Source organism: Hetaerina americana, unplaced genomic scaffold (assembly GCF_022747635.1).
Source record: "Hetaerina americana unplaced genomic scaffold, ioHetAmer1.1.p SCAF_15, whole genome shotgun sequence".
NCBI classification, from domain to species: Eukaryota; Metazoa; Arthropoda; class Insecta; order Odonata; family Calopterygidae; genus Hetaerina; species Hetaerina americana.
Genome location: NW_027286625.1, coordinates 3,803,362 through 3,825,543, shown reverse-complemented (window position 1 = coordinate 3,825,543; position 22,182 = coordinate 3,803,362). Strand labels below are relative to the sequence as shown.

The window sequence follows — 22,182 nt, the reverse complement described above, 5'->3', positions numbered from 1 at the left end:
ATATTTTTCACATTTCATTCGCAAAGATATGCGTACCGTTGTCTATGATAATAAGTGTTTTATTAAACTGAAACATTGATTATTATTTCATTTATCCATATGTATATCAATGGCCGCGGACCGTAAAAAATCTTAAGGTGGTCGCTGCTTTTGCGTCCTTCCTCTTCAAGTTTCCATCGACTTAGTCCTACATCATTATGGAAATGAATTAAATGAATCGCATCGACTAACATCCCAAAACTTATCGCACGACTCCGATTCTTTCCCAAGGCACAGACTAACACAAACCCTTTGTTTATACTCTACCCAATGGAACTGATGCTTGGGAAAAGGGGAAGGGAGAATGACAATTTTTTATGAGAGAAAATGGGAAGGAAATATGACATGAAATCTCAAGTAAGCACAGAAGATATCAACTACGAACACCACATCGCAACAAAAAAACTACGCATTTGCAGAGTCATTAATCTCCTTTCATGCACGCCAAATGGCAAGGCCACCTTGCCATGCCACGTGAGCAACCACAGACTGAACGACTTCGGGGAATCAAATGGCGGAAGGCGATTTGTAAGTCGCATGAACTCTCTCGCCTGTCTCCCGTTGAAATCACCCGCCCCGCGAGCATCATAAAAGGTTGCATAATGCACGAAGGCGATGTGACGACGTGGCTGAGCCCTTTATAATGCCGCCGGCAGTTCACCAGAGTTGCATTGTCCTTGCGTGACCTTGTTGATTTCACATTCTCACTCATTTCTCCAATTACTTCCTCTTAACCCCTTGACCTGAACCCCTGTCACAATCCCCTCCCTTCACGCGGGGTGGGAGGGTCGTATTTTTCTTTTTCTCCTCCTTTAAATAGTATCGTTCTGCCTCAGTGAGAGCAAAGTGAACCTCGACGAGAACAAAGAGACCCGAAAAGAAATTATAAGCTGTGGTTATTCAATATTAATTAATCCAATCCGTGACAATGAAAAAGAATGGAAGTGCCACTCGTGTCAAAATCGGATCACCATTTCGCAAAGAGAATCGCGCTAATTCCGTCTTAAAAGCTTAGTTTTGCAACACTCTAAGGGTCATGAATGCCATATTAAGACAAAGTGCACAAGTAAGCTTTGCTTCCCCTCAATTTGAGACACTGTTTTGGAATACAAAAATTTTTATCCCGTGTATTATATGAAACAGCTATTTGATTTAAAGGGTATTTTATTTAAGTACAAGGATACGGCGTATCTCATTCACCTGTTTTCAACGAGTATTTTCTCATTGAAAGGGATTTTTACACTGCATGCAGTCGGAATAGTTGGTACGAAATTACGGGCGGCCGAAAGACCATTACTTCAAAGCTAACCAGTATGACCCTGATACACTCCCGCACTCGTTCTCACAGCCAATATTCTTTACGTGCAACTGACCACCATTCCACACTCATGAACGAGGAAATAAATGTTTATTCATACAGAGTATCTCCATGAGAAAACGGAGAGCGTAATATGAAAGTGTTTGATATTGTATGCAGCAAAATTTTAAAGAATGATGAATTGTAGTCAATTCGAGAAAATGGAAGGAAATCTGACAGAGAAATGGCTGACTTTCAGAAAGTATGATTTAGTTGTTACATCGATGGGAAAGAAATACTGGAAGATAAACAAACGCTACGCTAGGCGATAACAAATACATCTGAATTGTAGATAGGGAGAAGCCATCGAGTGCTTCAGGTAAAAGCTGGAGGATACGTAATGCAATGATGAAAAATTACTTCCATGACTTGGTTCTAAAATTTAAAAGTTTTAATATTAGGATATACCTTGGAAAAAAAATAAAAAGTTATAAAATTAGGATATACCTTGACGAGGACAGCTGCGAAATGATATAGTCGCAACATTCACATGTAAAAAAAGGGGGACATGCCATGCCACCTTCTACTCTATTCTCAAGTGTATCCTTTGGTTAATTCGTAATTATTTTAAAACAATGTACGTACACCCTTATAATATTCAGACGAAGAGATAGGGCAATATTTACAATCTAAGACAATTTAACTCAATGGTAGTCAGCATATTAAACCCATTGCAGCTCATGAAGAAGCTAACAAAGAGAACAATTATTATGCTTTTTGTTCACTAGCACAACGCCTGATGTTTTGTAAAATACTCTTCTGTTTCCATAGAAAGAAAAAAATTGAGGTTCTCACGAAAATAAATTTAGGTTGCGGTGGGATCTTATGTTCCGAAAACTAATCGGAAATCAAACTGGGTTTTTCACATCACATGTACATTTCTTGCTTCTGGACAAAATGGGCAGGTGATCTTAACCAATAAAACGCCTTTGCTCCCTCAATCCAAACAACCACCCCATTGAACCAGTCACCAGGATTTCTGACGTCTACCGTCTTCGATTGAGCCACCTTATCTTCATCGTCTCTGTTATTTTCCAAAATGCCTTCTAGGAAATCACAAGATTACTTAATGATTGCAGGAAACCCTCAAGATTACCATGAGGGCAGCCACTAATTTTATGGATTCCCAACCTTACAATCATGCCGTCCTTTTCCCCGATTTATCTCAATGGTGTTTGGATAGTATTTAGCTATTTTCATGTGAATCATCCTGCATCGCCTGGCGTGCCTCTAGTATCTCTGGAAAGGTCAGCCTATAGTTTTGTTCTTTGCAGGATCAGGAAGAATGAAGGACTGAAACAAGAAGATATGATTTCACAACTACAAGAGATATTTTCAGAATTGGAATTTCCTGCTTCTTATATGAGACTTCAGATTCGTACATCCAGACTTTTCAGCTCTTCAAATAAACTGCGGCTGATGCCATGACAGCAACTTACAACAGTTATCCACTAATGCACATTACAATGCAACAATTTCACAGAGCACATATCATTCACATTCATGATTTTTACACTTCAAAATTGTTGCATTGTAAATTGGCTCTTTCCGAATTTTTTAAAGAAGCATAATTAAATCACTCTTTGCCAGCTGATGAGAGATTACCATGATCAGAGAAGGTTCAAAGGCGTGAAAGTTGACTTCATTGGGAATGAATCTCCTGCCTCCAAAATTCCTGCTGTCACAGGGTATATCTTGATCTTGTGATAATCAATGAAGCACATCAAGGGCATCCCTAAACTAGCAGTCGGCACCTGTAGCTCCCACACCCAAACTCAGTAATATACTCGCATGTCACTGTTAAATCACATGTGAGTTCGCACAAATTTCCTGTTAGTTCTCGCCATGCTTGAGGGCATTGAATAAGAATTTTGCTCACAAAATTATTACTTAATCATGTAGAAATCTATGCACGTGGTACAAGTAATTTGTGTAAATCCAAAGAAGGCAAGAAAGATGGATGGAGAGCATTTTGATTGGCAAAGGAATGTTGAAGACTGCGATAGAGGAGAGAATGTTAGGCAAGTGAGGAAGGGGCAGGAATAGAATAGACATATTGGACAAAATGAGGGAGGAAGAAAGTAAATGGAATTGAAAAGGGTCTTCTTGCAGAATAGGATGCTGGGTTGTATATGTAAAGAGAGACAATGGGATTGATTGTCACTCTACCATTTGGAAGAATGTGTCCATCCAAAACCTAACTTAAACTCTAAACTGGTAGCTTACCTATAATAATATTGCTTTTAGAGATTAGGAAATAAATAATGCATATAATATTTCACAACATATCTTTTATATGTGTAACAAATTTCCATCAATATTTACAAGAATTCCAATTTTTTATACTATTTCAGCTGCTCAACACTGGTCTCAAAAATATACAATTTTTACCAGCAGAGTAAATCAGGTTCTTTGAAAATCATATATTACATTTTCATACTTAACAAAGTCATACAAAATTATTCAAATATACCCAAACCACAGTAGCTAACCTAAAGGTCAGTATGATTGGTGAGGGTCGAGTTCACCTAATTCTAAGCTCAATGGTGTCTAAAATTCAATCATCAGAGATTGGGGACCAGCTCCTTTTCCTATACCACTTGCAGCTCCCCAGAAAGATCTGGAACTCACCCAATAATACAGCTTGGGTGGAGCTGAGGGTGCCCAGAGGCTTCACCTAGAACAGAACCCAGACCCTCAAGTCAGTAGCTCAGTGGTCTAGCCACTGGACTACTGTGCCCCCCATTAAAACATAATCATAAAAATGATTATTACCTTATCAATGATAAAACATTCCACTTATTCATCAACATCCATTTTTGTATCTAAAGATGATACCACACCTGAAATGAAACATAAAAATACCAATAAGCTAAAAAATACATGTACCAGCTCAACTTATCATAATCACTAATATGTCATGCAAATTTTTTATAAAACCATCAAAAGGAGCTTCAAAAATTTCTTGAAATCATAGCACTTTTACATTTTGCAAAAATGTGAAGCTAGATACCATAAATCACCACTAGTTAATTCATAAAAAATATTAATACAAAGAAATAAATTGTGAAATGCAAAAGTTGCAGGTACCACAATAAGAACATGTCTATGTTTTATGCACTTTGAACATCTGCTGATTTTATACTAATCAACAATAGATGTATAAGCATTAAATTAACGGTAATTACATCATGAAAATTATAATACATCGATATGCACAAACAATTTATTGAATTAGTATTAGCCTGCAAAAAGAATTGTTTTCTGGTAGGTGTATTCATAACATTTTAATGAATTTAATACAGCTGAGGGACCAAATATCAGATGATAATGGTAATTATTTTCTATGATATTTGCCCATTTCTCTCCAAGAGAACATAATCCTCTGATAAAAAAGTTAACAAGCTACTACAGACCTGATTTTTTTAGGATCTAATAGATTTATATGCACCAAAAAAATAGTCAGAGGAATAATATGGGACAATAGGATCAACTATATCAATGAGGGAATAGATAGGGTGTGTCAAAGATTAGGTTTATTCTTTACTGATACAACTGTGGGCTTGACGACAGTGATCCGGGGATAGACGGTTTTCATCACAACAGAAGATATTTGCATAAGCATGTAAAACCTCTAGGTGATTTAGTAAACATATACAGGAAGCAGGAAAATGAATAGGGGTCCATCAAGGTCATCTGGTGAAAAACAACCATCATTATAATGGCAAAATTACTTTCTGTGGGACAGCCTAATCATATGGGAGAGAGGTCACAAAGGAAGTTGTGAGAAGAGGAAGAAGAATTAAAGGAAGGATCAGAAGCTGAGAGTGGAGAGCACTATACCAGCAAGATGACAGGGAAAGATGAGGAACTGCGTGTAGCAAGCACAGTGTTGTTGAGTGGCTCTACAGAAAGAGCTAGGGTGTGCACAATATAGATGGTATAACTAAAGATAAGGGCTTAAAAATTCTCCGGGTGAACTTTAGAAGTTTCCTCAGTAAAAATAAGGAATTTGAGACCATAATAAATGTTTTCATCAAATTTTAGCAATAATGGAAGAGATTGAGTTAGGTCAAAGAGCAAATTGTTAAAGATAATTGCAGTGCACTGCTTTGAATAGAGTGAAAAGAGTATCTACGCAACGGTCACGTATTCTCAACGACATGGAAAGGTTGCTTCTCATATGCATAAATGAAAAGCAATTGCAATGATACACCGTTAACAAGAATATGCTTTGTGGAAGAAGGGGAAAGTGATTTTTGCCGACCTCGCTAATAAGATGTCAGGATGATCAATGGCTGAACAAATATTTATAGGGAGCTGTGCATGGTTCGAGAAGTTGACGAGAAGAACCATCAGTCATGGCATTATGAGGCATGGTGAAGCAGCAAGCTCTGAGTCAAAGGCTACAGAGAACTTCATTGGTGACTTCAAAAAGCTCATTGATTCTGAGAGTTACCTTCCAAAACAAGTTTTAAAATGGGACAAGCCAGTTCTCTTTGAAGACGAAGTGAACCTATATTTGTGTATATAACAGTAGAAGAGAATGGATTGCCTGACCACAAGGCAATGAAAGGCGATCTCACACTGCTTTTTTGCACAAATGAGAGTTGAAATTTGAAAATCAAACCCCAGCTTGTTAACCAAGCAAAAACTCCATGAGCCTTCAAGAAGTATTAAGTCCAAAACAGCAGGCTAATTGAGATGTGGATGTCCCAGGAAATTTTTGGATCTTACCATGCGTATGAGGCAATGTCCTATTAAGGCAGTGGCAATGCATACCATAAATTTATTTTATGACCATTCTGATTATATTTTTACCAAATTTTGAAGCGTCGATGAAAACAAATATCTCTAGAGAGCTTTCTAGTAAAAATGAATTAGGAACGTATCATAAATATTGACAATTTATTTCAATTCTTTTTGCTTTTATTAATCGAGTTCGTATTCCCAGTTGCTTCATTCCACGGTAGAAGAAAACGTGAATGTGATCCATGATGCTAAACAATGCAAATATAATTTTTATTGTGCATAATTAATTTTTGTACATAATTAATTTTTTTGACATGGAATGCATTATCATATTTTTCATTAACTTATACGCAAAAATTTTTTTCACTTTATGAGAAAGTTAGCAGAGCAGATAATTCTCATAGTTTGTTTAGGACAAATTGTATTGGCTTGTTTATCCAAACTTACCTGTAGATAACAAACCAACCAGTAGGATACCAAAAATAATTAAATTACTCCCACCAAACTATAAGGAAAATCAAGAAAACAGTAAGAAAGGCATATTGACAAGAATGAATGTAAAAAAAATGTCACAAAGTTACATCAATATGACCTGGAACTGAGAGACTTGAGAAAAGAAAAAGGTAATGGTAAAATTTCTTAAAAATTCAATTTCGAAGGACAATGCAACAAAACTTCCTAGATACATGATAACCAGGAAAGAAAACATGGAGTGCATGAGTATTTTAAAAATCAACAATGAAAGCGTTATAACCCGCACTGTAGAAAAATACATTCAACTCCTATGTTATGGATGTCTTTCAGGACAAAGAAAATAAAACAAAAGATAATGTTTGCATGGAAAGCTCAGAAGTGACAGATAACTTCATTATGAAAACAGCACAGAACAACTGACTTCCCTTGACAAATGGTATCACCGAGGTAGAATCATCTTTTGTGAAAAAATAAGGAATAAGAAAGAAAGAATAAGCCAGCAGACCAGAAAATGCATCAATTGATGTTCCAAAACTGGGTGATGCTTAAATAGATCCATCTCTCCATCATCTAAAACATAACCCCCATTTTTAAGAAATGCCATATAATGCATTATCTTATATTTCTATATTTTGTGGGCTCTCATCTTGATTGTGATTTTGTTAGCGCTTTAGAGTTTTGTCCACATTCATATTTAACTCTATGTCCTCACACTTTTTACACTCCTACATATGTAGATGTATTTAACTCTTGCTACTGACCTACTTATTATACTGATACCATCCACATAAGCCACCAATTATACTGAATGGTAAGAATGTTTTTCGGGATTCATAAATGCTCTTCTTATGATACATTCTAGAGTCATGCTGAATAATGTTGGGGCCATCCCATCCCCTGATTTCAACCCCAATATACATGACGAACATACCCTGCATTATGTGATGAAAAGACTTTGCTGCAGGAGAATCCGGCAGCTCTGCTAAGAAGTGAGCACCGGAATCACAGCTCTGGCCTAAACGAGGGTCTAGGGGTAGACGGCCAAGAAATGGTATACCATACTCTTTAGCCATTCCTTCTGCACCACCACTGACGGTTGAGGGTGGGAAAATGTCTGACTGGAACTAATTAGGATAAAAAGCACACATGAGAACACATCATAAATATATATTCTATTATCCATAGTTGATTACGTGATATGGACATTTAAAACACTGATATATAACTGCATTCATTATGAGAATATACTTATCACGCAGACTAAGAAAAAGTGATATTCCAAAAGCTGCTTATGTAATAGGGACTGAGATTAATGAATACATAGTGAACAAATCAAAGAACATGCTGCTTTGATTTTGCACAAAAGAAACAATTTGGACAGTTCACACATAATTGTTTTATTCACTGACCCAGATTTCGACTAATCAAGGTGTAAATGATAGTATGGTTTGTCGAATAAAACAATTTTTTGTAGATTATACCAAGTATTCTTCCCCAGGGTAAAAATGACAAAATTCCACAAGGTGATCTCAGAAAGTATTAAGAAATAATGTGACTCATTAGGCCTTTGTCTAACTTGAATATTTAGTGGCCAAGTGTGAGACAACATTAGATTTGAGGAAAAGCTAATCATGGTATAAAATTTGAATTTATTGATATCATAGCTTGTACCATTATATGGCTTAGTACTATAACCAACAGCTCTTGCAACCAAGTTTACAACTAAAATCAAAGTTTTGATATAACGCCAAATGAAAAATACAGGTGATTCACTTTTAACAAAAGCTATTTTGCCTGCCTCGGTGACAACGGAGCAACGTCTTTGCCTACCAACCCAAAGGTCGCGGGTTCGATTCCCGCCTAGGTGATTTCCCCTCATCTAGGGCTTGGTTGTATGTGATTGTCTTCAATATAATGTCTGTAATGTAGGGTTAGGTGGAAGAAGGGACTATTAATCTCAACCTCGCCCAATTAAGTCGATAAGTCGATAAATTTTAGAATAAAGTGTGACACTCTGGGTAATTTATCATATTAAACCTCATATACCATGAGTACCCAAAAAGTTTCACAATTTTTTGCACTTTGTTATGCATATGAAAAATATTCCACTGGATATCGGTGTCCCTCATCATCATCAATGTTTGCCCCAATTTTGGATCTGGCTGAGTGATATGGTTGAGTCACAGGAACTCATCTATTAAATTAAGAGCTCTCCACAATGCCAGTTCATGACCAAGATAAACAGGCCAGAAGTGTGATGAATAAGTGAGAGCAGAAATGGATGCTTGGATGGAAGATGCTCCATTTTGAGATTTTCTCTAAAAATGCATTCTAAGACCAAATGAAGACCAACAGAAAGAGTGTGGAAGAAAATAAGCCAAACACCATATGCCTTATTGCTAATGCAATGATTACAACGCATTCAGATCCTTAGCAATATTTTTCTATGCTGAGATGCAGTTTGAAGGTGCTTCTCCTAGTTTTCAGCAAACCACGACAATGGTTATTTGCAAAATATTACATTATGAATATATTCTTGGAAAAAAATTAGCCCACAGAAATGTATACCAAACAAATAAAGAAGCTATAAATTAAAGATGAATTGATGGTTAACGTTTTAACTTAGATGAATATGAAGAGCCGATTGTTTATGTGGATAGTGTAGAGGATGATCCTAAAGACAAGAATAGCAAAGAAATATCTAGTGATATTTCACTTTGGAGATCTTTAAGCATCCGAAATGTAATAATTTCAAAATTCTGTACTGCTGGTTCAAAAGGAGTGGATTTTGGAGAAGCTAAAAACATTAAAATCGACTCTACTTCATCATATGTTTTCCAGTTTTATAGTGTCATTATATTTGAACTATTTATTTTTTACATTTCCACAGGATTTTTTCGTAATAGAATCTGTTTCTAACTTAGAATTGATTTACTGTTTCATTCAACATTTTGCGATCTATGTTGTTACATTATTAGGATGAACTCCTCCGTGATGAAGGGTGTGGAGCGGGATGGAATAATAGAAAAAATAAGACAAGAAAAGTGGACGCAGGGCATATCGAGAGGCAATGAAATGTTAGAAGAGTGTGGTATAGGGGATAATGAAAGATAGAGGAAGGAAAAGATATTAGATTGAATGGAGGCAGGAAATATATACAAGTGTAGAGTTTAAGAATGGTTCATTGTAGTGCAGTGTCTTAAGATGGTTAGAGTTGTGTTAGGCAGCATTTATAAGTCTGGAGGTGGTTATCTCCATGTTCACCACATTACCCTTCCTTTAGACTAAGCAATATTAGAGATAATGTGATTCCACAGCTAGTGAGTATTTAATGAAGGTATATTTAGATAAAGATAAACAAATAATGACGCAATTCACATCACTGTAAGACAAATAACAGGTGAATTGAAGGAGTTGGTCATAAGTTGCACAACAATGGGACATAGAGTATTGCCCAACAGAAAGAATAATTTTTTCTCTTTCCCCACTATTTTTTACAATCTGCAAATGAAGAAAATGTTCTAATGTGGACCTATTAGATATAATCACAAATGTGTGCCAAGAGTAGTGACTGTTGACTCTTAAATCTATAAAATTGAAGTACATTATCAGAAGTAACTTGACAACAGTGATTTGGAAAGACAAGAGAGTGCATGGTTTGCACATGCTGCCATATATTTGCCATCCACTAACAGAAGAAATCTTTTTGATGACAATGGGAATGCTACTCAGCATAACACAATGGAAGTTTCCTATTTCCACATAGCATTTGACAACAAAGGAGACAGGATGGCAACAGTGATTTCATTAGATATGAACAAAAAAGCTATTTTTTTGCTAAGGCGGCAAGCCAACATATATAGATGGATACTCATATAATTTTGCAGTGCAAAATTTTCACATCATCAATCTGAGTAGCTCTTATAAGAATTCTTGTGAAACATAGCTCAACAGCTCAGCAAGTATGCAAAAACAGTAGACCGGCATAACCAATTTCTTCAGCAGCAAAAGGCAACACATATTGTCTGGTGATGATGCTTCATTCGTGTTGAGCATATACTTCATTTTTTCACCTTTACTTGGGGAATAGTGAATACTTATCACTAGAGATAAAAATTTCAAAAAGGCTAATTATGTACATTGAAAATTCCTTCTCTGATTACTAGCAATAGTATGAAACAATTGAACTACTAACCTTGCATTTTGGGCATATGAAACCACTCATATTCTCCACGACACCAATCACAGGTAGATTAACTTTCTTACAAAAATCTAATTCTTTCCTCACATCCAACAGTGCAACTTCCTGAGGAGTGGTCACAACAACTGCAACAACTGTCCTATGTTTATCTTCTGAGCCACCTAATAGGTATTGTGTGACAGAAAGATGTTCATCAGAAGTTCCAGGAGGAGTATCAATCACCAAGTAATCCAAATTCCCCCAATCCACTTCAGAGAGGAACTGCTTAATCAAACCTGTAAATATCAATTCCACTTCATTGAATACAATGCCTCTGGAAAATACACAACTTTAGTCAAAACTCAAAGAGTTACATATCAAAAGAATACATGTTAACCTAATTATTGACATAAATAATTCAATGAACATGATCTCAAAACAAACCACAATGGATCTCAAAACCAAATTTCTGAAGAAATGAAATTAAATTAAAAAGAAATGAAATGAAAAGCTGCATTTCTCAAAACTAAATATGTTCACGACATATTATGCTCTTAGGGTCACCAGAGAGGTAATGACTTCGATAAATCACCAGAGACAGCTCATTAATGAGAATAGATTTGGAAACAACATACCATTCTTTTTTGGTCCTCTCCATATAACAGCATCATCTGGACTTCCGAGAAGAAAGCCAATGGACATCACAGCAAGATTTTCTTCAACATACTGAAAATTTATTCACTCGATATATTAGATTACATGCATATACAACCATTAGGTAAATTAAATCACTAACATGATGCATTGATTAATGAAACTGATACATTATCAGCCAAAAATTAAGGTTAACATGACACTATCACTTAGTGGTCACACCACTGGGGTGAGATCTCTTTGCAGCTGCCTCACTGAAGAAGAGACACAGCATGGACTACCTTTCATCTGGCTCCTATCCTCAACCTGTCTGACATGGGTGACCTTACCAGGGGCAATTATCATTGCTCCCACCAGCATAGCTCTAGGGGTCATCGGAATGCGCAAGTCCTTCCACCACATAAAGGTTGTAGTCTATTAGTAGGGTAATCAGGATGGTTACCTCAAAGTTAAGAGGCACATATTCAGATTGTAGCCCATTTGACTAGAGGAAGGGTGAAATTGATGGCTATGAATGAATGTGAAGAGGAATGAAAATTGGTGGGACATTCATAAAATCACTTAGATTTGTGGATGATCAAGTTTTGCTGTCAGTCAGCCAAGGGGTTGCAGATTCTGCTGAGTGCATCGGGGTCATTGCAATAGGTATGACAAAAGAATTAATGTAAATAAAACAAAGGGAATGCAGTTTTCCAGAAAGAGAAAGGATAAGTTAAATATTAAAATAGGATTTTGTTGTCCCATGCTTAACTTTATGGAATTTGCATTAAATATTGAAATGAAATGAAATAATTTACTTTGTAATTCCAAACACTTTATTTACACTGGGTCGTGTTTTTTAAATAAAGTGTGGGAAATTACAAAGTAAATTACTTCGTTTCATTTCAAAATTAAAATAGGAGTTCATAAACTTGAGCAGGTGGAACAGTTTACCTAATTTAGAAGAATTTTGAACCAAACTGGTCTAAGTAGTAGGGACATGAGAAGAAAAATAGAGTTGGGGAAACAAGCTTTCACAAGGAGGATCAAATTGATGGTAAGGATGTCAAGAAACAGCTAGTCAAAACTTTGAATTAGAGCATGGTTTCATATGGCATGGAAAGGTGATCGTTGAAGCAAGATGACAGGTTTAGATTGGAAGCTTTTGAAATGCTTTATGGTAGATGGTAAGGACTAAGATATGATGGTAAGGATGTCAAGAAACAGCTAGTCAAAACTTAGAATTAGAGCATGGTTTCATACGGAATGGAAAGGTGATCGCTGAAGCAAGATGACAGGTTTAGATTGGAAGCTTTTGAAATGCTGGAGTGGAGAAGGATGGAGATATGAGGTGAACTGAAAGGAAAACAAACAAGGAAGTTCAAGGCATGGTGGTGGCGGAGAGAGGGTTTTTGGGAAAGGTCAAAAGGAGTCAGGAAAAATGGATGCAAAGCATAGTATTGATTGGCAATGGGATGTTAAGGACTATGATAGAGGTAAGAATGTTAGGTTAAAGGTAGAGGTAGAAATAGAGTATGGATGTTTGATGAGATGAAGGAAGGAAATACACTGCGATGAAGGGGTGCTTGATGTAGTGTAGGATGTTGAGTTATGTTTTTTGGTTAGAAGAGGTCAGGAAATACATTATTGTACAATTGAATAGGCTTTGTCCAACGAAATCCTACTTTAGCCAGTTGAATATCTAAAAAAGACCATTTCAGGGGAATATTTTCAAAAGTAAATGTGAAATAAAGAAGAAAGGGGAAGAAAACTCCAATGGCCGTAAGAATTAGTTGCCAATCTCTCGTCAGACCAATTGTTGTGTTGGTGTGACGGGAATCACGTCAGGGACCAACCACAACCTCTCGACCAGAATACCCTCTGTGGTGGTTTACGGGAAATTAATCCGCATCAGGGACCAACACACAGCCACACGCACACTATCCTGACTGAAATCCTTCACGAGGCTGTGAGACCCTGTTAAAGAATTTCAGATGGAGATGGAATCCTTCACGAGGCTGTAGAGTAGACCCCGTTAAAGATTCCAGGATATTCTCAAGCACACACTCTGTGACTGGCACAGACCAATCACACACACAAGCACTCAAGAAACGTACACACACTCAAAAGGGCCCAACTTCTGGGAGAATCTGGACACAGGTAAAGAGCAACTAGGAAATGCGTCGAACACGCGTGTTTCGGCCACAAAGTGGCCCTCTTCAGCGAACCGAAGGGAAAACACCTCCAACACAAGGTTGAAAGTAAACAACCGGAGACAAACGTCATATTTATATAGAGACTGTGGGAGTTGGGGGGACCAATCGAAATAGGTGGAAGATGGAAAGGGGAGGGGTAATTTAAACGTATTGGTGAAGAGGAAGGAGGGGGGGGGGGAGGAAAAACAGATACCAAGGGACTGAGTGGAACGGGAAGGAGTAATTATTGAAGGAGAAGGGGGGGGAGGGGGGGGGGCTTGGGCAAAAGTGAAAGGTATCCGAGTAACGGATTATGAAGGGGAATTGGGGGGGGGGGTTTAAACATATTTCCGTTGGACCATAGTCCAACGGAAATATGTTTCAAAACTAGAGAAGTCATTTCAAAAGGGAATACAGTGGGGAGAATGGAATCGGCCCTTTATCGTTATTGACAACCACATTTCTAAATTTGTGTATGAAAATGCTTTCGTATGCGTCTAAAAGGTGGTTGGGGGTCTGTTTGATCAACTTCAATTCCTTTTGTAGTAGTTTTAAGGGGAGGCGACCGACAGCTAAGGTCATTTGCGCCATAGGGGATGGACAGGAAAGGATGAAGGGTGGAGAGAAACCCGGCGTCGGCATTAGCCTGCTCTTTACGAAAGGCGCCAAGGGGTCCGCAGTTTAACGTCCCATCCGACGGACGGCGTACTCACTCAAAGTGCCCTCCACAAAGCACCTCAAGTAGGGATCGAGATACCTCTGAAAAATATTCAACACCGCCGGGATTTGAACCCGCGCCCTCAGGGTGGGAAGCCAGTACGTTAGCCCCCGCACCATCTCGATCCCCCTTCAATTCCTTTTCTGATGTTTTATGGTCTTCCTTGAGTAAGTGTAGGGCAATGCTCGATTTATCTGATCTGTTGTATCTGTAATGGGCCATATGTTCTTTGAATCTAGTTTTAATATTCCTCCGCGTCTGGCCAATGTAAGTTGAATCGCAGGAGGAGCAGTTTATTTTGTAAATGCCGGACTTGTTTGAGGCGTCGATTTTGTCCATAGTGTTGCCTAATAGATGTTTTAGTTTGTTGTTGCTGCTAAATGATATATTAGTGTCAACGGTTTTAAAAATCTTTCCTAGCCCTTTTGTTAAATGTGGGTGGAACGGCAGTTTGATATACCGCGGGGTTTTATGTTGTGTGAGGGTGGTTGTGTTTTGAACTAGTTTTTTATGTTTGTGCTTTTTCACTAGATTGTCAATTATTGACTCTTTAAAGCCATTTTTAAAAGCTATAAGTTTGATGTTTTTTAATTCTTTGTAATAGTTGTTTCTATTTAATGGAATATTTACTAATCTGTGTACAAGGGCATGGAAGGTGCCCAGTTTGTGACTGTTGTGTGTGAAGGAATCATGATGTATGTAATTGTTGGTGTGTGTTGGTTTGCGATACACGTCGTATGATATTTTAGTATTTCTTGTTAATAGCAGATCAAGGAATGGAAGTTGGTTATTCTTTTCTAATTCGTATGTGAATTTAACCGAGGGGAATAAACTGTTTAAGTCATTAATAAACATTCTATAAATGTGAAATGTCAAAATCTTGGGTTCACATTATGAAATACATAGAAGTTTAATGGACTTACCACAGGAGACCATCCAGACCCACTCTGATGCACCTGTAAAAACAATAACAAATGTCACCAATAATTGCATGCATGCCAGAAACATTTATCGCGGATGAATTTCAATTACTGAACATGAATTTAAATTGTATACTGAAAAGTGATAAAAAAATAGCCTATTTGTATCTTATCCTTACATTCAAAGACATGATAGACTATATCAGCACCTGTATTAACTTAATCATATTTTTTTATTTCCCATTTAATGGCTTTCAGTGCCATAACAATTGATTAGAAGAGATTATAAATATTAATTGGATGAAAATATTTTAACAATACTAAGATGACTTCATTAATATTAATATTTGATGAGAGTTTATTAAGTCCAATGAATTATTTTATAGTTAAATGCAATTACTTTTCCAGATTATAAAAATCGAACAAGTACAAAAAAACTATCCTAATGATAGCCTGCCAATTATTCAATGAATGAGGTATGAGCCAATTAAATTTTCCCTCAGCCTTCAAAGAAAATACTTCTCACCTGCTCTCCAAGAACACCCATTATTCTGGGAACTGACGGACCACATATGTCAATATCCAGGATTCCAACCTATTTTAAAAGAAAATAAATCATTTGCGAAAATTGTACACTTCATTCAGTGGATTTAATATGCTTTGACCATTACTCTCAATTCTGTGAACTCTATAAGTGATTCAAGTATGCTTCACTATCAAAATCCTAAGACCCTCCAAATAATGGCAAAAACATTAGCATTACAGAAATATTAACCCAATTATTTATTAGCACCCATAGAAATAAAACATTTTGCACTGAAAAATAACCTAAAATGAAGAATATTGATGTAAAGTATACATCAATAACATCTCTTCATTTGTTAGTGAAAAAAACCACCCGTGCACTTCACAAATGAATAATTTATTCCTTGAAAACTTTAATCTAATTCAATTCTTTGCCACATTTCCGAACACTTTATGAAGGGGTAACATTTAGGCTGACAGTACAATCGCCATTTGACGGTGCCACAGACAAGATGGTAATGCTGAGATACAAACCTTTCCTTTAAGATTCATGCTAATCTAATCATGGAACACAAACATTTGAGACAGTATTTGAAGCATAAGCATTTGAATACTCAATAAAGAGAATAAAATATTGCCAGTACTTATTCTATCCTATCATGGTAAAAATATTGTAAATCTGTGACACACATCATTAAAGTAAGTAAACAAATTGTATCAATCACCGATTAATGGTTATTGGTGCTGATAACTTACTAACTTAAAATAGAACCAGTGAATTTTAAAATTTAAAGGAATAATGTCAATGAACAACATAATGATAATATTTAAAAATGTACACATAAGATTTAAAATCTCCCCAAAATTTTCAATAATTTTCCTCAATATGACACACAGAAAATTTTAGGTTTAAAGTCAAAGAGTTAAAAATATTATACTGTTCAATAATACAACTTATTTTTCCATAAATCTGAGAATTGAAGACATGTATCAAACGCTCAGCATGTTTCAAGATGCAATAGTGTTCCAATATTATGCAAGAATTTTTAATGAATTCATTCATCAAATATGGATGGTTATTTACCCATATAAACTTAACAACTATTTTAATAGATTAAATTATGCACCAAATTATAGTTCTGAGGTTTAAATGATTACAAACATTTTTCTCTGAATCGGATGAAAGTCCTCGAGCTAAGAGTGAAGAGAATGTACTCTTTCCAACACCTCCTTTACCAGAAAGAATCAGAATTTTGTGTTTCACAGAAGATAGGCGTTGCTGTACCAGCAGTATTCCTGTAAACAAAATGAAGTTTTTTTTAGCATGAAATAAACCCAAGGTAAATTACTGCTTATGTAATACATATTCTAAATGTGATTTCCACAAATGAGAGTTATACAGTTCACAATATTAATAATTACCTCCCTGAGATGAAGATTTCACTCATTATAATTAAGTTTTAAATATCCTTTTAGTTTTAGTTTATATTTTCATTTCCTTGCATTTAATTATTACCACAAACTAATTGCAACTGGAGAACATAATACTCCAATGCCACGGTTACAAAGGGTTTCCTGCAATGGTGTCTGCACAGATTTCCACACCTTTGAAAATTACGGTTTGAAGTATAGAATAACTCCCAATGTTCCTGAAAAGAGGGCTTTTGAAAACAACCAAGAAGAATAGAACTTGAGCCAATGTTTGTTCCATGGCATTTTCATGTCATGAGCAATATTTATAATTCACCCAATGACAACTGCCTGCATTCAGCCATATTCGGATTTTTGTATTTAAACCCATCAATGAGTAAAGCAGTGGCGAGCAAGGACTTAAGGACAAAACTTAGTTTCACTTGCAGCAAGATAGTTCAAAAATCATCAATAGAAGGTTACAAAATCGTGCAAACAACTACCTAGGAAAAGATCAGTTGGGATTTAGAGAGGGAAGAGGACTGCGGGCAACATTGGAGTGATGGCGACATTTGCAAAAAGGAACTTGGAATATAATTAGTGAGTCTTTTTGCTCTGGACGTGTCTGCTACAGTGAATGCCTACTCAGAGGATAGCAAAATTTGGAATTAAGAGTTGGGCATTGTGATGAACACAGAAAAATAAAGTATTTTATAAGTATCATTCCACGGGACTCTTTATGCTTCCAACTACTGCACACTATGCTTTCCCTCAACATTGTCATGTAATGAGCACTTTATTTCTTCATCTCCCACGAATAAATGAAAAATGGTTTCCCCTTCTACTTTGCTCCTTTTAAAAAGACAAACTTTGTTGACGTGGGCTGGTGCATGGAATCAGGCACTGAGGAGAAAACAAGTCAGAAAATGTGTGGCAAAAGTGTATTAGCTAAATATATATCAGTGACCCTATCAAGCAGCACCTTAATTTATACTAGTCACACACAGAAATATCCTCAAGTAGAATTCTAAAAAATGTTTTATTAATGAATGTAGGCACTTGAGCAATTGTTTTGGAATATTATGAAGTATTCTTTCAAACATCTTCCTAGATTTCCTGAACAAAAAGGTCTCCCTGGCAGAAAAGGATCCATATTCTGGGGCCGTGCTCCTTCACACAGATAGGAGTTTATTTATATATAGATCATAAGCATGTTAAGGGACATGGTAGTCAAGTGGGTAGAGGGCTGGGCTACTGACCAGAGAGCCGAGGTTTAATTTTGGGTGACATCCCTGAGCACTCTTAGCTTCACCCAAGTTGAACGCTAAACTGTTTCGGGTACCAGATTTCTTGGGAAACCATAGCTAACAGGGAAAGGAACTGGTCCTCCAACCCTAATGTGTGAATTTCACATGCCATTGGGAGCAGTCAACCGTTATCTATCAAACCAACCTTTAGACTGATAACCTGAGTATTATGCATAGACATAGGTATAGGTTCAAGGCATGCATGGACATGTCAAGGTTGAAAAAAGTTTGAATACAGCAATAGTCAGTTTATTATGAATTCAAAAAAACATAACACAATGAATAATACAAATATAGGAATTTGTTATCACTCTCCAAGAATTCCAGGATGGAATGGAACAGTAGTTAAATATTTTCTGAATTCTTTGTGAGTTTCAACATTTACTTGGTTTAGTCTCCCTATGGACAAACCACATCTCACTCATGTTTTGAATTTTTCTAATTGGTTTATTTATTAATTTATTTATTATTTCATCTTGTTATTTTACAATGGTAAAATATAAGATATGTGAAGCAAAAACAAAAAAAACCAATACATGAGAAATGGTAATAATAAAATAACGGCTAGTCATACCTCGACGAAAAATATTCAGTTAGATCATAAAAACAATTCTTGATTAAAAAATATTTCAACCTAGATTTAAACATCTGATGCGAGTTGGTATATTTTAAGCCCACTGGTTAATGATTTTAATGTTTATGCCAGCCTATAGGAGTCCTTTTTAGCACTTTTCCACTTGATAAAATGTTTTTTTTTTATTTTATGACCGGGTTTCCATGTATTACATCATCATCAGGTCATGATGATGATGTAATGCATTAAAACTCAGTTGTAAAATAAAAAAAAATTCATCAAGTGGAAAGGTGCTACGATCAGTTATACATTATGTTCGACTTCCACCACATCACACCTGAGGCTATTCAATTTGTTAAATAAAGACATTGAAAGATGTATTGTATGCACCTTCTTTCTATAATAACCTTTGTGAATGAAGTGTTTCCTACTTCAAACTTCCCAATAATCATGAAAGCTATCCGTTAATTTTGTTTTCAATGATTTGGGTTAAACACACTATCACACGACAGATAAAATGTTTCCTCAATCTTTATTTCTTTTGTGTGTGTCTGTGTTACATTTTATCAAATATTCCTTGAATTCAAATCTTATGTTTATTCAACTACAAAAATATGAATATTGGGTCATAAATCTTTATGTAATGATTTGAGTATCATGTACTGAGAAATTTCCATGAATGTATAGAAAATACTGTAAATAATGAGAATAAAGCAAAATAAATCACAATTATAACTTATTCTACCATTATTTCACCATATTTTTCTAACCATTAATACAAATAAGTCAAAATAAAGGTATTTTCTTTTAAAACTTGCTGGGGAAAAGGGAAAGGACTACAATTAGCAATAGCCTACCAGCTTATAGTAGGCACTACACCTTGGCACTACAAAGCTCCAAGTAACAAGACACAAAACCCTATAACTCATTTAGGTCTGCATACTCTACTTTCCTTTAAAAAATGCCTCTTCTTTCCCTTCCTCTGTCATTCTTTCCTGGCTGGCATTCTCCCCTCTATCACAGTTTTCAGGATTCAATTGCCTCTCAGAATCTGATACATCCACTTGTCTTGCCTTATTTCTCCCAACAACCTTCTCTCCTCCTCCTGGTACCTTTTTGTCCGTTTTCCTTTCAGCCAATTTTAATTTTCCCGTTCTTCTCCACACCCACATCTTAAAAGCCTCCAATCTACACTTATCCTCAAGGATGAGTTCATTCTGCCTCAAGGACTAAGTTTCTGAGCTACATATATGCACAACTATGATCACTCCATTTTAACCTTTGCCTTTGGTCTTTTCTTTAAAATCTTACTTAAGGCACCTGCCATAGATTTCAACCTATTTTCAAAGAAAATTTTTCTAAAAAATTTCCGAAATAGGTGAACTGTTCTACCTGCTCTAGATTCCCTCAAACTTCAATGTCTACCCTAGTCGCCCCGTTTTTTTTAGAATCTCATTATGTCAAGTTTCTAATGATCCACTCTCATTTTATACTTAACACACTGATTCAGCAATCCACTAAGTAATGACTTAGCCTTTGAATACATGATAACCTGAATCTGAATGATAACCTGAAATCCGATTTGAAAAGTTTTCCACTTGCTTTCACTCCAGTCTCCAGGTCTTCCCATGCATTTCTTACCATTTCCTCACCGTATATATGCATGAACATTTAAAATTAGAGGTGATATGTAAATTCATCTAACTCCTCAGCCTAGCACCATGCATCATGATTCTCCATTCCCTATCAGTACCTGCACATTCTGAGGCATGTACATATTCTCGACAAGTCAGCCTTCCAGTCTACTCCTATCTCCTAAAATGTTTTCATCAACTGGGCCCAGTTTACTCGGTCTAATGCCATCTAAAAATTTACGAAGCATGCATACATGTACATCCTAGTTATACTCTATGAAGGCACTATACACCACAAAATGAATGTACACTACCAACCCAATGCCCTAAAGAAAGCGTCCAATCCATCAAGAGCCCAGAAAAGTCAATCCCTACTTAATAACCTAGAAGACTACACATAAATAATGATACTTGTAATAAATTTATCTTTTTGTTTAAATAAACGTGATCCAGGTCGTTCTCTCATTCAGTAATATTGTCATCACCATTGCAAATATGCCGATAGAGTACTAACCAGGGTCAGGCCCTCTTGCAGCTCCAGAAGCACATATAGATTGATTAGGACAGCCCTGACAAGCAGACTCCTTTCCAGCAGTCTCACTCTGGGTTCCAGGGCAATCTGCAATATTTAAAATTCAAGTAATTTATTTATCACGATTCCATAAAAGCCAAAACCTACCAAGAACTTTTGAGGGCAATTTTTTCGAGCGGAAATGAAAAGCGTTGACGATTAAGGGGCTGTCCAAGAGACGAGGGTTAAATAATACCAAGCACTAAAGTTCGAGGAAGTCGATCTATTTGCAAAAGATTGTACGTCCCATGCTAAACGATCTAAAAATATTCATCACTTGTTCTTTTCAACTAAATATCTATTGACTTACGTTCAGGAACAGAAGTCATATTAATTTATTTAAAGCAAATTTGTCATAGGCCACAAGACTAGCTCTTTATCTTCACCTCGTAAACAATTACGACACGATATTCCAAACCAAAACAAAGCATGGTAAGTTCAACATTGCCAACATGTAAATGTACGTGATTTAGAACGTCGCATCACCATATATATTTTCCTGTACTGTACTCAGGAAAGCATTATTATAAATGTGTACCTCACAGGAGTAAAAATGGAATATTCCCAATAAAGAATCTATTTCATAAAATTCATCTTAAATGCAAACATACTTGTGATTATCTCTCACTAATTCACTTTGATATTAAGATTTGAATATTTTTAATAGAATTAGTTAGTTAGCAAATAATCGAATTTGAACACACAGATTCAACGTTCAGCCGATTTCGATACCTAGTCAATTTTTGCGTAAAATTAATGTTATTTGCACAATTTCTTCAAGATAAAACAATTTTATCGTTTAAATACACTCAAACATTTGATTATTATGATGGTTGGATCTTTGCATTCAAACCTACCGCCCGTAATAGCACTCTTCAAACACTGAATTAATT

At 36.1% G+C, this 22,182-nt stretch overlaps 1 protein-coding gene across 2 annotated transcripts; it reads right to left on the bottom strand.

Annotated features, from left to right (window-relative positions):
* Positions 1-3,667: 3,667 nt before the first annotated feature.
* Positions 3,668-21,675, bottom strand: Nubp1 (NUBP iron-sulfur cluster assembly factor 1). Of its 2 annotated transcripts, XM_071583902.1 has the most exons (10): positions 21,600-21,675; positions 21,233-21,337; positions 16,956-17,089; positions 15,795-15,863; positions 15,272-15,304; positions 11,438-11,528; positions 10,818-11,098; positions 7,554-7,746; positions 4,172-4,239; positions 3,668-4,073 (listed from the first exon to the last, which is right to left on the bottom strand). In XM_071583902.1, exons 1-9 carry the CDS (start codon positions 21,616-21,618, stop codon positions 4,196-4,198), a joined length of 969 nt encoding a protein of 322 aa, XP_071440003.1. In that variant the 5' UTR covers positions 21,619-21,675; the 3' UTR covers positions 3,668-4,073; positions 4,172-4,195. The 2 variants fall into 2 exon arrangements, with proteins under 2 accessions (XP_071440003.1, XP_071440002.1); XM_071583901.1 differs by having other exon boundaries at positions 3,668-4,239.
* Between the last annotated feature and the right edge of the window lie 507 nt (positions 21,676-22,182).

Bases quoted from the DNA above. Each gene is read 5' to 3' on its own strand.
- Nubp1 (XM_071583901.1), bottom strand. The intron at 17,090-21,232 runs GTTAGTACTCTA...TTTTGTTTACAG, and splicing joins TGCAAGAGGGCCTGACCCTG to GAATACTGCTGGTACAGCAA. The intron at 15,305-15,794 runs GTGAGAAGTATT...TTGTTTTTACAG, and splicing joins TGGGTGTTCTTGGAGAGCAG to GTGCATCAGAGTGGGTCTGG.